Here is a 15,522-nt window from a genome sequence, read left to right on the forward strand (position 1 = left end):
ACAACAAGCATTTGTTCTGTCCATTTTTTCAAGCATTCAGCTATCAGTCCAAATATCAGTCAAATATTTTCAGTATTCAATGTTTAAAACAAGAAAAAAAATCTCATACAGCTCTGCCACAGGCACATGTTATTAGTCTGCAATTGCACAAAGGCATTGTTTTAATTAATATTTATTCCCTCAGTAAATACAAAATTAAATCCCTAGTCATAATATTTACAAGAGACCACATTTTTTAAAAGATTAATTCGAGCATGTTCTGCAACTGATGACTTCAAAGCTGCAAGCACCGAGTTGAAAGCACTAGCCCCAAGAACCTTGGTGGGCAAAAGGGGGAGGGGATCCCAATCAGCTCCTCAGAAAAGATACAAAAGGCTCAACACTTGGCAGAACCGCAGGAGGTGGTAGCTTCAATTCTGCCAACCAACAGAAATACTCACCTCGACCTCAACTTGCTGTGCCATAATCCTAAATAAATCACAGCACTTAGTATAGCTCCAAAACCACGAAACCAGAAAGCAACATGAGAAAAGCAAAATGTTAGGAGGTTTTTTTCAGGCAATATGTTTCTTTAGTAAAGCAAAGATCAAGAAGCCCTTCTGCTCATTTATAAAGAAGTGATACAATCCAGTAATCACTTGGAATTACTGGATCTTCCAGGCAAAAGCTTTTCCACCTCCATTCTTATCTGCATCTTTTCAGTGCATAATATTGCAAAAATTAGCAACACAAGTGTATAAAATATGCAGGTTTTAAGGCACCTATATGTATGGAGCCTGAAACAAATTCTCAGTGTTTATGTGCTTTAAAGAACAAAGGGGGTACCCAAAAGCACATACAACTACGCTACAGTAAAGGCAGAAGGAACTTTGACCAGAACTGCTTTTTGCTAAGCTTGTGTACTGAACTCCAACTAATAACTCCAAGGCTTCTCTTTCTGCACGAGATGTCACAGCCCTCTAGCACATTCCATTAATAACGCTTCTAATTTAAACCCCCCAAATAGTTTTTTATACAGTTCTCAAGGATAAAAGACGCACAAAATAATTTCATATTCTCTTTTAATGCTTGTCTTAGTTCAGCAAGAGACAAATGTTTGCTAAGGAGGGCGTGTTAGAAAAAAAAAAAAAAAGGGAACCAAACTCCTCCCTCTAAGTTATTACAACTTCGAAATTAAGCAGCTTCAGGTGAGAGGTGTGGAAAAAGAAAATAACAGCTCTTTATTAACATACATACATACATACATATATATATATATATATATATATATAACAAACCCAAATGAGCAACAGCGGTGTAACCAAAACTTTCAAAACAAAACCTTACTTCCCCAGGCGGCGCCCACCGTGGCTCCCCGGACAGCCGGGGCCGTCCGCGGGCTCCCGCCGGTTCCACAACTGCCCACGGCCACGTGAGCCATGGCGGCTCCACCGCCAGCCACCAAGGGGGTTTTCCCGCCAGTCCCAGGGCTATGGGCACGGTCCTCGGTAGCACCTCGGGGCTCCACAGCTCAGGAAATAACTGCCCGCAGTGGTGGGCGGTGGAAGGGTCAGGCAGCTGCCGCAGGAAGATTCTCTGACCCGCAGAACCGGCACAGGGCGCAGCCTGAGGCAGACACCTCGCTCCGAGAGGCCGGCAGGTGCTGTGAGGGCCGGCGAAGGACTGGGGCCGCTCCCTGTCAGCTGTGCGAGGCAGGGAGAAGGTTTCTCGTCGGGGGGAGGGGGGAAAATCAAACAGGAGAACAAGAGGGTGGCTGCCGGTTCTGTCGGGCAGCAGGCAGGAAAACCCACAAACAAAAGGCCGGTGTGCTGCCGGCCGGTTTTAAAAGGAACTCTCCCCTCTGCCCACTCCCCCCCCCCCGCCTTCCCACACCTCGGAAAAGAGAGCGGGGGGACATCGTAGGTGCACACTATCCAGCAATTGATACTGGGGAGAAAAAAATTCCAATATCTCTTTTCAAACCTATAACAATGCTGAATAATTAGATTTCTAAAATACCAGCCTTCCTGTACATAATCATTAGAAAAATAAATCTTAGTTGAGAGACTAGAAGAAACCTGATGCTGATGGAAAAGCAATGATATGTGAACAGGAAATAGGACAGGATCCAAGAAATCTCTTGTCATCATAAAAAGTAATGAGGTGGATGCACCAGAGAACAATGCTCTCCCCTCTTCTAGGCAATATTCTCAGTACAACAGTTTTCCATGACTGTTTCCAGGACTGCAATGGCTCAGACAGTGAAAGATGCAGATTAGCCAGGACAAAATTAATAGCTGCAAGAACAGCATAGATATTTCTCAAGAATGCTGGACCTTTTCTCCAGTCTTGCTGAATCACAAAATTATACAAGTTTCTAGGCAAGAATAAAGCACTGAGAAGAGATCACTCACTGCAGAGTGCATCATCACTCTACAAAGACTGTCAATTCAGTTTCAGGTTCACTCAGTGTGGTGGGCCTTACATATGAAGTAACAAATTCATTAGGACACAAATGTTGGAAGGCTGATAACCTCTGCTCATATGTCAAGGCAGCACCTCCAAGAAGAAGGAAATCCATTAGCTACATGCCCCTGGAGCAGATTAAGTTTCTTCATAAATCCCTCTAAACTACAAAGTCTCACCTCCTGTGCAGTCAATGCAATTCTGCTTACACTGGGGAGAGCTCCTGGACACCATCCAGAATATCTCAATTTTTAACTGCAATTTCCTGTTCTAGAACTAGTTCTAGCTGTCCCCTCAGTGAGGAGGGATGGAAGTCTTTAGCTCACATCAAAGCATTTAGGACATACAGGGAATCATATCTTATGGACCTACCGTCAGGTTCCAGCAATCACAACTTCAGGATCTCCACTAGCCTACGATCACATTTAATACGTACCCACAATTGATCTGTCTTTGAAGACACTGTACAAATTCCTGATCAACTCATCTTGACCACTCTAACATTACTGAGATGAAATGTGAGACACAGAATTCAACCAAACTCACATGAAAATGCAGTTCCTGGATTATAACTGTGAGTGAGTTCTTCTATTGGTAAAAAATTATTTATTGCCTAGTTACCCTCTCTCTATGATTTTAAAGACTTCTATAATACAGCCTCCTCACACCAGCTAGCTGTCTCTTCTTCAGACCGAAGGGCTGTAACTACATAAACCTTGCTTGTCTGGAAGCAATTGCTTTCTTTTAATTACTGGGTCATCCTTCTTCGTATCTTCTTTAGTTTTTCAATTCTTTTCTTGAGATGATGCAACCAGAAATGTAGCATTTAAGCCAAGAGCAAACCTTACATTTAAAGCATTGTAAAAATGAGATGTTTCCCTCTTTTTCTTAATACTCTAAGCTTGTTGACAGATGTCTGGGTTGAAGTGACATTTTAAAGAAGAATCCTCATTCCATTTCCTGAGCGCTGATGGTATTTTAGGGCCTATCCGTGCACCCATACTGCCATGTGACTTGTACTATAAAGATATGCAACTTTGCATTTATCAACACCCAATTTAATCTGCCATTTTACTACAAATACTACCAAAAAGAGGTACTATGATTTTTTTCCTGGGTTCAATATGCACTATTAATATTTGTGCCTGCATCAGCCCACCCAAAGGATATGAAATGTATACTACTAAACACAAACATTAAATTCCCTCATAATCTCTGCATTCTCTTCCTCCTCTTATTCACTGCCAGAGCTGTGCTATCAATGCTCGTTTATGAAACTTATATTGGCAGATTAAAAAGTTACTACTTCATTTTTAATTGCTTCAAAGTTTTTCATCTCTAATAGAGGTAAAAATCATATAAAGGAAAAGTAGGCAGTAGTTGCTGTAAAAGGTAATAAAATGTAGAAAACAGATGTTTCTTCCATACAAAAGCTCCAAATCATAATAACAACAAAAAAAAAATCTGCAAACTTACTTCCCCCATATCAACAGTTCCTACTGGCTCTTGGATGCCATCTTGTTTCCTCAGACTCTGCAATGTCAGAAGCTAATGTGGGTCCTGCAAAAAATTTTTCTTCTATTGCTCCACCAAAACATACACCAAAGCATTGTACAAAGATTCATGTTCTTCCTACTGTTTGTCCTTATTGGTGACAAGGCCCTAGGGCAGGACTGTATCTAACATAGGAGAATTTGTCATCTACATTTCCTGCTTTATGTCTCTTCCTCAGACAGAAGGAAGTTACTTACACATTTGTTGGCAATTAGTATAGTCACCTCACCAGGTTGCCAGTGAGACAAAAGCTAAGTTCTGTACTCTGAAGGGCTCCAGCATGTGACCTAGACATCTCTTATTCAATTGAAAATACCCTATTTATGTCCAAAGGGACTTTTATACAGTTGGACAGCTTGCACTTCAGAAAGTTTTGCTGCACACACAGTGAAAAACAGCAAAACAACATACTTCAGAGCATTATGAGCCAAAACACAAACAAACAAGATTTAAATACAAAAAACATTTAGAACAAAAAAAAATTTTTTGTTTTCCTTCTTATGGCTTTACAGCTGTACGGGCCCACAGTTGTGTTTTTAAATTAAACTAAAAATGCTTCTTTTATTAATGGAAAGCTAATAGCCTCACATAATCACAAACTTCAGAACTCAGTTTAAGAAAATAAACACCACAAGCTGGCAGTATTAAAAAAACATGAGCTGATGATACTGACAACAAGCCAAAAATGGTAATCAGCATGTGGTATTAGGAGGAATATTCTGTCCTTACTAAATGCAGATTTTTGTACTTATTAAAAGCTTGCATTTCTAACCTTTTGTGAAATTCATCACCACATTGCCTCAAGCTTGGAGGTCTTGGAGGTCTGACTGAAGTATTCAGGAGCAGCACTCTGCAGAGCAACACAGTGTGGTGGTGCATAGCAAGAGCCAGTGTTGAAGACTAAGTATTCATACTTCAGACACTTGTTCTGACCCAGCCCTGTGGACTGAAAATTCATTAGTGAAGTACATCTTCCAGTCTAGTTGTTTGAAAAAATATCAAGTTCGTGTCATCTGTGCTCACTCTGCAATGCAAAGCTATGACAATATGTAGAGATGACTACAATTCACAAACACCAATACAGTTGCATGCACCCTGTACGCTAGTTGATCTTACAGCTGTTACTTTCTTTCCTGCATTCAGCTATATTTTTTATTTTAAAAGAACTGTCAGACCCCTTATCATCTTCCCAAACTGAAAGATAATAAGATGAAAGCCCTTGTGTTCTACAGAGGGTGTAAATTTTCAAGGATGTTACAGCTGATAGATGAGTCAGACAGCCCAAGTAATACTTACGTGACAAAAGAAAAAATTCATATGAGAGGGGTGTTTAGCATAAACAGTAAGGGCAAGGCTACATAGACCTTTGCTGCTCATGTTGTAGGAGATGTATAAAAAACACACACGTGTCTCAGAGGAAAAATACAGAGTTGCTAGTATGGACCTTTCCCCATCTTTCCTTATTCAAAGGGCAACACCTACTGGTTTAAAGTTACAGTGAAGCAAAACTCTAACGTTCTAACATATTCTTCCCTAATGGCATTTGTAGTACAAGAGAAAAGGTTTTTTATGGCCTGCAGATTCCAAACAATGGAACTGGCAACAACAATGAAAGACAAGATATGAAGTAGACCAGAGCCACTAAGTGATCATGATCTATCCTGTAGTACCACTTTCTAAATCAAGCTTGTCCAATTAAATTAAAGGGTCTAACTATTTCAAAGGGAAGGTCTTAAAAGTAAGCTGTCCAAGAAAGCAAAGCTGTTCAGAAACATTTTTTTTTCCTTTTAATATCACCTAATGTATTAAGAACACCAGCGTTTGGTATATGGAGCTTTTCCCAGTCAAGAAAGACTTAGTGTGAACAATAACAATACAGAATGTGAGGTCAAGACCACTCAGAAACCAAGAAAAAACTCTTAAGTCACTTCAAGGCCTATTCATCTAAAATTTGAAAATTTAATTACTATTACTCAAAAACTTCCCAAATTTTAGCTTTTTGTGGGCACGCATACAGGAATAAAATAGTTTGTATCAGCTAGCAAATGTACAAAGAACAAAAAGAGAATCCGAAAACCTGTTATACTAAAAAAAAAAAAAAAAAAGCACACACACAAAAAAAACAAAAACAAACCCCAACAAATTAAAGCTGAAGTGGTTGTTCATGCAAGAAGTGTCATCTTCCATTTCCGGTTGAAATTTACTCGTCAATACCTGCCCAAGAAATATTCTTACATGCAACTAAGATACTACATAGTATCTTGGGATACAGTCTAGGGAGATAAGCTATCATAATAAAATTGCTAATATACAAAATTAAACAGGTTATCAATTTTATCTTATAAACCTCTTAGGCAAATAAAAGACCTTTTTTTTGTTAAGACACACATTCAAATTTCTACATCACCCTCTCAAGTAGCTTATAAAAGTTCTACACAGATCAGGCTGATACATGCATCCATTCAATGTAAGAACCTTATCTAGTACAGAGATGCCTCTGAAGAAGTGCATTGTGAAATTCTACTTGCTTAAAATTTGCATTGTAAGTAGCACGTATGAAAACCTGAAGCATTTCTATTGTTTCCCACAAGTTCTCCAAGCAAAAACTGTAAGACTGGTCACATGCCATGCTTTTCACAAGATGCGTCATGCCATAATTTCTTAAATTAAGCATAGTCTACTGAACATAGGCCAACCAACACAAGTCTCTGTATACACTATAATCCTTTCAGACACAATGTAGCAAGAATGAAGCGAAAGAAGGTTGCAGATAGAGCACCAGATTACATAGTCACAAAAACGTACAAAACTGCATTTATGCAGCTGTGTTTGCACAGTATGTTTTAAAAGAAAGAATAACACAAGTAAAAGATGCCCCTAAATAAGTGAAGATGGATTCTTTTCTGGAGATGGAACCTGGTTTAGCTATGTTGATCAAAAACATAACAACAAACCACACCACTCCTAACATTGTAATTACATCACTACAAAAATAAAAAAGACATCAAGCTCAAGAGCCTCCTCTAGCTAGTAAAGATACAGAGGCCAGTGATACTTTTTGGTTACAATGCATAACTAAAAACAGACCAGAGCATTACAGTAGTACCAGCTCATTATCAAATTGCATTAGCCATAAACCAAGGATTGCATTGTAAGCAGGGGAGGCCCTAGTCAGGTTCTGGGTATCTCCCTCCAATAGCTTCAGGGCCATAGTCCAACCAGGCTCCAAGTGACTTGGCTTTGAGCGGGATTTGAATGCTTTCAATAACTGCTAATATTAGAAGGTGCCACAGATGTTCAGTATTTCTTGCGATCTGCTCCTCAGTGGAGAAAAGAAGTCTACACCAATGTAGGTCCGATTCAGATAAAATGAGAAAAACAACCTTCCTATGCAAGTCTGGGAAGAGCTGGCTGAGGGTAGACTCCTTGGGGAGATGGAACAACTCCTGAGTCCATGCTGCAGTGAACCTGACCTCAGCTATCCTCACCTCCCCCTCCACTAAATTCACTCATTCAGCCCCACTGCTAACCAAAACTTAGTGTCTAATACTCTGTCACAGGACTACTGCAACCAGCAACAACTGCATACTTTGCTCTGCTCTCTGCTTCACACTGCAAGCATAGGTGAAAGTCTCACTGCCCAACATGAGGAACCAGCAAAAGTACCTTCTGCTTATGTTTTGATGGCAATGTAGGTGAAAGATCCCAACATAAATGCAAAACCCACAAAATTCCTTAACATGTAGAGCTTTTTGTTACTGTTGTTATGGAAAGAATGAGGCAGTTGTTCTACATACATAGCTTAACGTCCACATTATAACTTCAAATCTTGCATGGATAAAGAGTAGGCCCATCTTTACGCTGGAACAGAGTGTGACAAGAGTTTAGTCCTCCAAGCTGAAAGTGGGTCCACACAACTAGTTGCCTAACTCACCACCACAATTTATTTTTTTTTTTTGTTAGAGCAGACTTTCTGAGGTGCCTGAAGCAGTTGATCAATGTTTTTTTTAGAGCTGACACCAAAAAAGGCCACACAAAGTAAAGAGGAAAAGGAACAAATGGAGAAAAATAGTCAGGAAAAAAAAAAGTAGAGCTATTTAATCCCCTCCCCCCTCTGGTTAATACAAAAACATACTCTCAGTTTCCAAGGCTTATTAAATTTATTGTTCTCCGAGTGGTTGGCCTTCCACAAAACAGCCTGTAGCAGTCACAGAGGTTAATGCAAGCATTTCAAAAAGTAGAGAATAGCCAGTTTTGTCTGGATATAAGTTTACAAAGGAAAAAAAAAATCTAAGAAACAGCTCCAGGCTTTCAAGGAGCTACAAGGCTGCACTTGACACACATCAAGTTTATTATCAGTGTTTCATTAACTAGGTTCTTAAAGAGAAGTCTGCCTACTATTTCTTCCACATAAGGACTCCTTTTCTACTCACTCTCTGTTATTTGAATTCAGGAAGGTAAGCGTAAAACATTTTTGGGGGTATAAAGCTGAATAAACCAAAATAAATTTAAGCTACATGGACACAAACATATGAAAGTATAAATTCAAGGTATTTCTGGTTCAGTTAATTTCATTGTCATAAAAGGAAAAGTCAGCCACTGCATGCAGCTCTCACCTCAACATGGCAAATCTTTAAATCAGTTCACTAGAAAGAGCATCGTCAGAGATTCTGTTGTGTTTGATGAACTTCTCTTGAAAGCCTACATCCGTGAGCACCTCATGGGAAGACATCAGAGTCAAGATTCTGACTCCAAATACTTCCTGATCGCACCTGATATCAGTAACGAACAGGGATAGCCATAAGATGCCTACCCATTACTGCCCGATCTGCAGCTTTGCAGCACTCCACGGCGAAGGAAGCAGAACCAGTTCACAGCAGAGCGCTCAAAGCAGCAAGACTAGAACAGTGGGATGTCAACAAGACTGGAGCCATGGGATGTGCTCGTTACGCTCTCACACTGTTAGGCTGAAAAGACCAGGTAAGCAGGTACCACACTAAAACAAAGCCGTCTGCTCGTTACCCGGCCGTGCCACAGGGTTCGACTGCAGGGGAGTTCAGACACCGGCCACGACCCCATCCTGAGGTGCGCGCCTGCGATACAAGCTCTCGCAGACGAATGCAGCCAATATTCATTAAAGAGCCATAAACGCTACACCCGAATACCAGCTGCCCGGGCGCCCGGCTGAACCCGCCCGCGGTAGCAATTTAGTTCATTCAAGCGTGCCCTAAGCTCCAGCATTTAGGAAAAAAACAGCGACCCGGGTCACAGCTTTAGAAACCTAATAGCAGCCAAATGAGCGGGGCCCGGCCGCTTTATCGCCCTTTAACAGCCCGGCGGGCCGGGCCGGGCAGCGCGGCCGAACCCTCCTGCCCCCCGCCCTGGGGCTGCCCCGCCGGTGCTCACCTGACCCCCGCACACCGCCCCCGCCGCTCGGGAACGTGTCCGCCGGTGCGGGTCGGGAACCTACCAGGTAATCCATGTACCGGGGAGGCGCCGGGCGCCGCGCTGCCGAGTTCTCCGGAGGGGCCGCGGTTGCCCGCCCGGCTGACAGCGGCGCTGGGCCGGCCGGAGCTCCTCCGCCGCGGGGAGGGCGCGCAGAGCGGGGAGGCGCGCGGCGCTCGGCGGAGCGGGGCCGGGAGAGCGCGGGCGCTGCCCCGGCGACGCTGTCAGGGCGCGCTGCCGCCCGCACGGCGCGGCGGGGAGGGGAGGGAGGGAGGGAGGGAGGGGAAGGGAGAGGAGAGAAGAGGAGAGGAGGGACGGCGGGGCCGGGCGGGCGGCGGAGGGAGGGACGCGCCGTCAGCTGATCGCACACGTGGGGCCGCGGGGAGCGCGCCCTTAAAGGGGTAGGCGCGCCCGGGAGGCGGGACCGCAGTGGGAGAGGGTCTGGGATTCCTTGTAGAGAGTCCAGAGTAGGGCAGTGGAGCTGGTGAAGAGGCTGGAGCACAGGTCTCATAAGGAGCGGCTGAGAGAGCTAGGGGTGTTTAGCGTGGAGAAAACGAGGCTCAGGGGAAACCTTATCGCTCTCTATAACTCCCTGAAAGGAAGACGTAGAGAGGGGCCTGGGCAACCAGTGTTCTCCCAGGCAACTAGTGAGAGGACGAGTGGAAATAGCCTTATGCTGTGCCACGGGAGGTTTAGCTTGGACATTAGGAAGAATTTCTTCACAGAATTCCTTCTTAGACATTGCAATGGGCTGCCCAGGGAGGTGGTGGAGTCACTGTCTCTGGAGGTGTTTAAGAATAAAGACTGGACGTGGTCTTTAAGAAAAGACAGTGCTACGGTCTAGTTGACACGGTGGTGGTTCGGTCAAAGGTTGGACTCGATGATCTCAGAGGTCTTTGCCAACCTAATTGGTTCTGTGATAATTCCCCCAAGCACCTGTGAAAGCAGCGCTCATGTACTGCAGGCTGACATCTGGACATGGAGTCTTTCCCACAAATGTACAGTGTTAGCAGGAATGCCTGACTTCCTGGAAAAATAGAAGGAAACTTCTAAACAGGTATGATGGTGGTACAGGAAATCTAGAAATGAGGCATCAACTGACAGATGAGGAAGAAAAAAAAACTGTAATAAAAAGAAAGGTGAAAGCAGGTAAGGAGCTAGGAGAAAAGAGGCATAAATGAGGAGCCAAGAGCAAATGGGAGTAAGTATTTGTAAGGATGTTGGTAAGCAGTTGGCCTAGACCTAATAAACAGGGGGTGGGGAAAGGGCAATTAAAATTGCTGCTCTGATTTTTGTAATTACTAAAGTCTGTTGTCAACAGTTTCAGTTACAACATCCAGACAGTGCTGGTAAGGTGTTCCCCTTGTCTGCCCAAAAAAGCATCTTGTTCTTGTCAATGGATAATTAATTTTCCTCATGCATCTAGTCTAGAAAAAACTTCTTTCCTTTGACAGTCCTTACTTTACTTTGGGAGTCAGTATCAAATACAGCTAGATAGCAAATTGAATTTAATTTAGATGACCGCAAATGATTTTATTTTTAACTTTCGATCATTAAGAAATTTGCTAACTTTAGTATTTTAATAGCTAACAAGTGGAAAGAGGCCCTTCCTGCTATTCAGTATTTTGACTGTTTTCCATGTAGCCATAGCCATTGCTGGCAACTGTCTGCTGATCACAGGATGTCATTTTGACAGTGGGAACTACAGGGTAAAGACTACTTTAGCCCTTGCAGAGGTGGCCAAAGTAGGCCTCTCAATAATGTAACAAGGGAGATGCAAGAAACTCTGATTTCATTGTCCTTCTGCCATCACACATGATCTTCAACATTTTGCATTGCTTTCCTCTTAACCTTTGGAACTCTTTATTTCTTCTTTTTAGCAGCAATAATACATCACTCTGGAGACTTGCTGCCTTAGGTGCTTCTCTAAATGAAGGGTGACTGGAAGGGAATTTATAGGAGAACATCAAGAACAAGCGGATATTTCTCAAGTAATTCCTATGAGGGTAATAGGAAAGAACTGAGATAATTGAGCAGAAAATAGAATCCATGTGCAGAGAGTTGCTGCAGAGAGGATGTTGTAATGGGAAATGAACTGACTTTCATTGAAACAAAGGAGATTTAGGCCAGATACTGGAAAACACTTTATTGGGAAGGATATTTGAGCATGGACAGACACCATGACTAAAAGTAGTAGAATTTCTGAAAGTAGCCTTGGGTTATATCAACCTTTCTCAAATATAGTTTAGTTAGCACTGATTTACAACTGGAGAAAATTAATTAGAAGACCCTCCTGTTTTATATGAATCTGATAGTTGTGATTATGAAGATGCAGTGTGTTGATATATCCAAAGAAAAATGTTTATTCCCAAATGATTATATTATACATGCAATTTTCTTTCTAGCTTATAAATAAGACCTTGTGAGCTGAACAGAACATCAGTTAACAAAACCAAAAAATTTCTCATATATACACTGAAAATCCCACAAACTTGATCAAGAGAGAAGCCAAGCCAGGCCTAAACTTATGTATTAGTCATTCTGTTTATTGTAAACACTTGAGTCTTTTGGCCATTGTGTAGCTTTATGGCACATTCATTTTATTACATAAAGTGAAGATTAACATTGAACAATAGCAGAATGTAAGCAGAATACAAGTCCTGTAACACATGCCTTCTAGCCGACATAGCAGTCATGTAGGATTTCTTTCATCTGAAAACAAGTTCAATTTAATATTGGAATATGTACCTAATGCAGTGTTAGTTATCTTCATAAAGAAGCTTGTCAGCAGGAACTTGCATGTCAAGATAGAAGGGACAAGATCAAAGTGTTTTAATGGAACAAAATTTCATGTGTTGACTATGAGGTAGTAAGTCTGGTTCCAAAAATGGAAGCGAGATTATTCACAGAAGCACAGGTGTATGTATATTCAGTGAAATCCTGTTGCAAAAATAATTTTCTGTAAACTTGTGTGAAAAGTAATCAATCTGGGACTCAGACTTTGACCCTGAGAAGTGCTGAGCACAATATTTTATCATCTATTGCTTATGTCAGTGCAATTTAATGAGTTTGAACATTTTAACACAAGATTACCACCTGACAAATTGAAGGTTTTATAGCACTAGCAGGTAACAAACTCTGAAAGTGGAATTGACATAAAAATGTATTGGTTACTTAGTAGATATTAGTAAAATGGGAATTTAAAATGAATATGCCTATTTCCAAACATACTTTGGTGGAATTAATGTGGGGGTTTTTTTCAGAATTGTATTGCCAGCTGTATAGATACAAGTTGTCCAAGTAAGCATTATCTTGGAAAACAACTTGAGGGACAGGCATACTGTAGAACACCTTTTAGTCATATTGCTTTAATTTCTAGTCTCACCAGTTAAATAGATTCTGTCAAGATAATACTTATGTAGAAGTCCTGATGAAAGCAGTGCTATTCATTCAGTAGCAGTACATAGGAACAGTATGACCAGTGTTTGCACATCATGGTTTGAGTGACCTGAACACTGGATGTTTTATAAAAGGTGCCCTAAAGCAAAAAGACCTAACAGTGTATCAGGGACTGAGACATTCTAAACCACTTTACCACATGAGAATAATTTAATTCATTAAGAGAACAAAGTGCATGGTATATTTGTTCTCATCTTGCTCTCCACATCCCACCCAATTTTAATAAATTAGGGGAAAGGTAATTGACTTTTTTTATTATTAGCAAGAAGATGGTTGTATTAATCATCAGGTTTTACTGATATAAGGAGCCCTGATAGCTCTGGTAAGGAAAATTAATTAACGGAGGGAGGAGGATGATATATTACCCTTCTAATTAAAGTTGAGAAACAAACAATTATCTTTGAAAGTACTGAAATAAGCTACCTCTGCTCTTCTTACAACATTAGTTTTCCATGGTACAAGGTTGTTACAGCAGACATATACAAACTCTCAGCTTGGCAAGACATAGGATAGTTAACAGCAGAAAAGCAAAACATAATTTGTAGTTTCATGCTAATACCATATGCTTACTCTGGAAAAATAAAATCTGTAGAGGAAAACCTCATGTAAAAATGTGGTTCCCTTGACTCAGGATATTCATACAGTAATCTAAATGCTCCCAAATCCTACCAAATCCCTTTACTGGGTATGGCTAGAAGTTTAGAATTGGATGCCTTAAAAAGTACAAATTGTGGGATACAAATTATGTGATAAAACGGTCTCTAACTTCACTGGCAGAGCAGACAAGAAGCTGGACCAGATAGGAACTTAAGACTAGGTAGAAAAGTTCTGAGTTAAACAGCTGGAAAACTGATAGGAAAAATTATTTGAATGGTCTAATGGCAATAGCTTTTTAAGCATACATTGTAACGATAAATGTGTGTGGCCAATTGTGACCAAAATTATTTCCTAGAAAGATCCAGAAAGGCATAAAAATGGGAAAAAAAAACTGGACAGAGAAATGAAAGAATGGGTGTTTTACAAGGAGAGTTTGAGCATTAAATAGAGGCCAAGAGCAGTCAGCAGTTATATTTGCAGCTCAAATGTCGGCAAGTGACTTGGAGCCCGCTGTTAATCAAACTCATGTGACTTTCAGGGAAAGGGAGAAGGTGCTCTGAGTAAATAATGCTTGAAGCAATTTGCAGCTCTTTATCTGATATATTGACAAATGTCAGCATGCAGAGATACTGTAGCCAAAGGTGAAGGAACGCTATGACAGAAGCAAAACCTCTCCATCAAAAATCTTTTCCTCTTTCTCTTTCCTTTGATGCTTTGCTGCCTTCTGGCATTTTGGTCACCATGTGTGCTATGGTTAGATATTTTTTTTCTATAAAAGAACACATGGGTATGAAAGCAAGCAAACAGATTTTGAAAAGGCTTTTTCACCTGTTCTCCCTTTTCTTGTTTCCAGAAATATTTGGCTGACCTTTAGGTAACCTTACTGGCAAAATAACAACAGGCAGTCTAAGAGCAAAGATTAATGATAGAACAAGGTCAAAAGTAAAAACCAGTTTCAGACTGTAGTTATGCTGATATAAATTTAGTATAATTTTAATGAATTTAATAAATTTGAACCTATAGGATATGAATAAATATTACAGTTGATTTTATACAGGGGATTTACTCCTCCCTGTGTGCCCAAAATGTTACTGTTGGTAAAGTAATGCAAGAAGATTTGCATGAGGAAATTTGAATAGATTATATTGCCAAGCAGGCTGGAATTTACATATGATATTTTTTCATTTCTGTATCACCCCTCTAAAGTTGGTAGTGATGTAGACTCATTTTTCATTTCATGAGTCTTCTATGTAAGGTCTTTAAACAGTGCTATAGCAAAACAATAGCAATCAAAACAATAATTAAGAGTCCTAGTTCTATACTGGTAACCTTGTTTGAGCTATTAGCTGAATTTGAAGACTAAGTGATCATAGATATTGGCCTTGGTAGCAGGGGTTCTATGTTTAAGAAACTGAGGAATTTGGAAGCCCTAGATTTAGGATCTTAGGGTTTCTTCTCATCTATACATAAGAAAACATTTGAATTCTTAGTTTGGTTTCTTTTTTTGAAATGGAAAAAATAATGGGTTTCTACAGCAAGATGTGGAGATTTAAAAAAACAACAGTCCACAGTTGTGATCTGGTTAACTCTCTACTTGTGGCACTGTAGAAACTTCAAGAGATTGATTAGAAGTTGTATCTTCATGTTCCTGCTGAGAATCAATAAGGATACAAACCCTAAAAAAATATAATCCCATTTCACATAATAACTGGTTTTCTGGGATGAACTGAACCTTTGTATTTTTTTAACTTTGGTGTGGTACATTTTATGAGGACTACAGTTTTGCTTTTTGTTCATAAAAAGCATTTGTTTCTAATATTGTTTACAGAGTATTCAAATATTTATCTCTCGTGTTCAGATTGTTTTTTCTTTTCACTGAATGCATATACAAATAAAAGCAATACAGTTAGACTCTGTGGTCTTTGCTCTGGTGTTAACATGTTTCCATCTGTAGCTTTTTCCTTTGTTTCCATTAGTTAGCCTAGAATTACACTTGTGTTCCAAATTTACCCCTAAAAAACT

General features: G+C 40.5%; 1 protein-coding gene across 9 annotated transcripts in view; it reads right to left on the reverse strand.

Moving 5' to 3' along the window:
- ARL15 (ADP ribosylation factor like GTPase 15) overlaps positions 1-15,522 on the reverse strand; it is a 261,132-nt gene that overhangs the window by 212,822 nt on the left and 32,788 nt on the right. For 4 of the 9 annotated variants that reach the window (XM_039390411.1, XM_039390410.1, XM_039390408.1 and 1 more), the window contains exon 1: positions 9,470-9,727. The exons of 4 other annotated variants lie outside the window; for them this stretch is intronic. In XM_039390411.1, coding sequence (XP_039246345.1) covers positions 9,470-9,481 — 12 coding nt within the window. In that variant the 5' untranslated portion in view covers positions 9,482-9,727. Of the gene's footprint in view, positions 1-9,469; positions 9,734-15,522 lie in introns of those variants that run through there. One more of the 9 variants, XM_039390412.1, reaches the window with a different exon arrangement.

Source organism: Pipra filicauda, unplaced genomic scaffold, assembly GCF_003945595.2.
Source record: "Pipra filicauda isolate LSUMZ 115617 unplaced genomic scaffold, ASM394559v2 scaffold81_size6448238_pilon, whole genome shotgun sequence".
Taxonomy (NCBI): Eukaryota; Metazoa; Chordata; class Aves; order Passeriformes; family Pipridae; genus Pipra; species Pipra filicauda.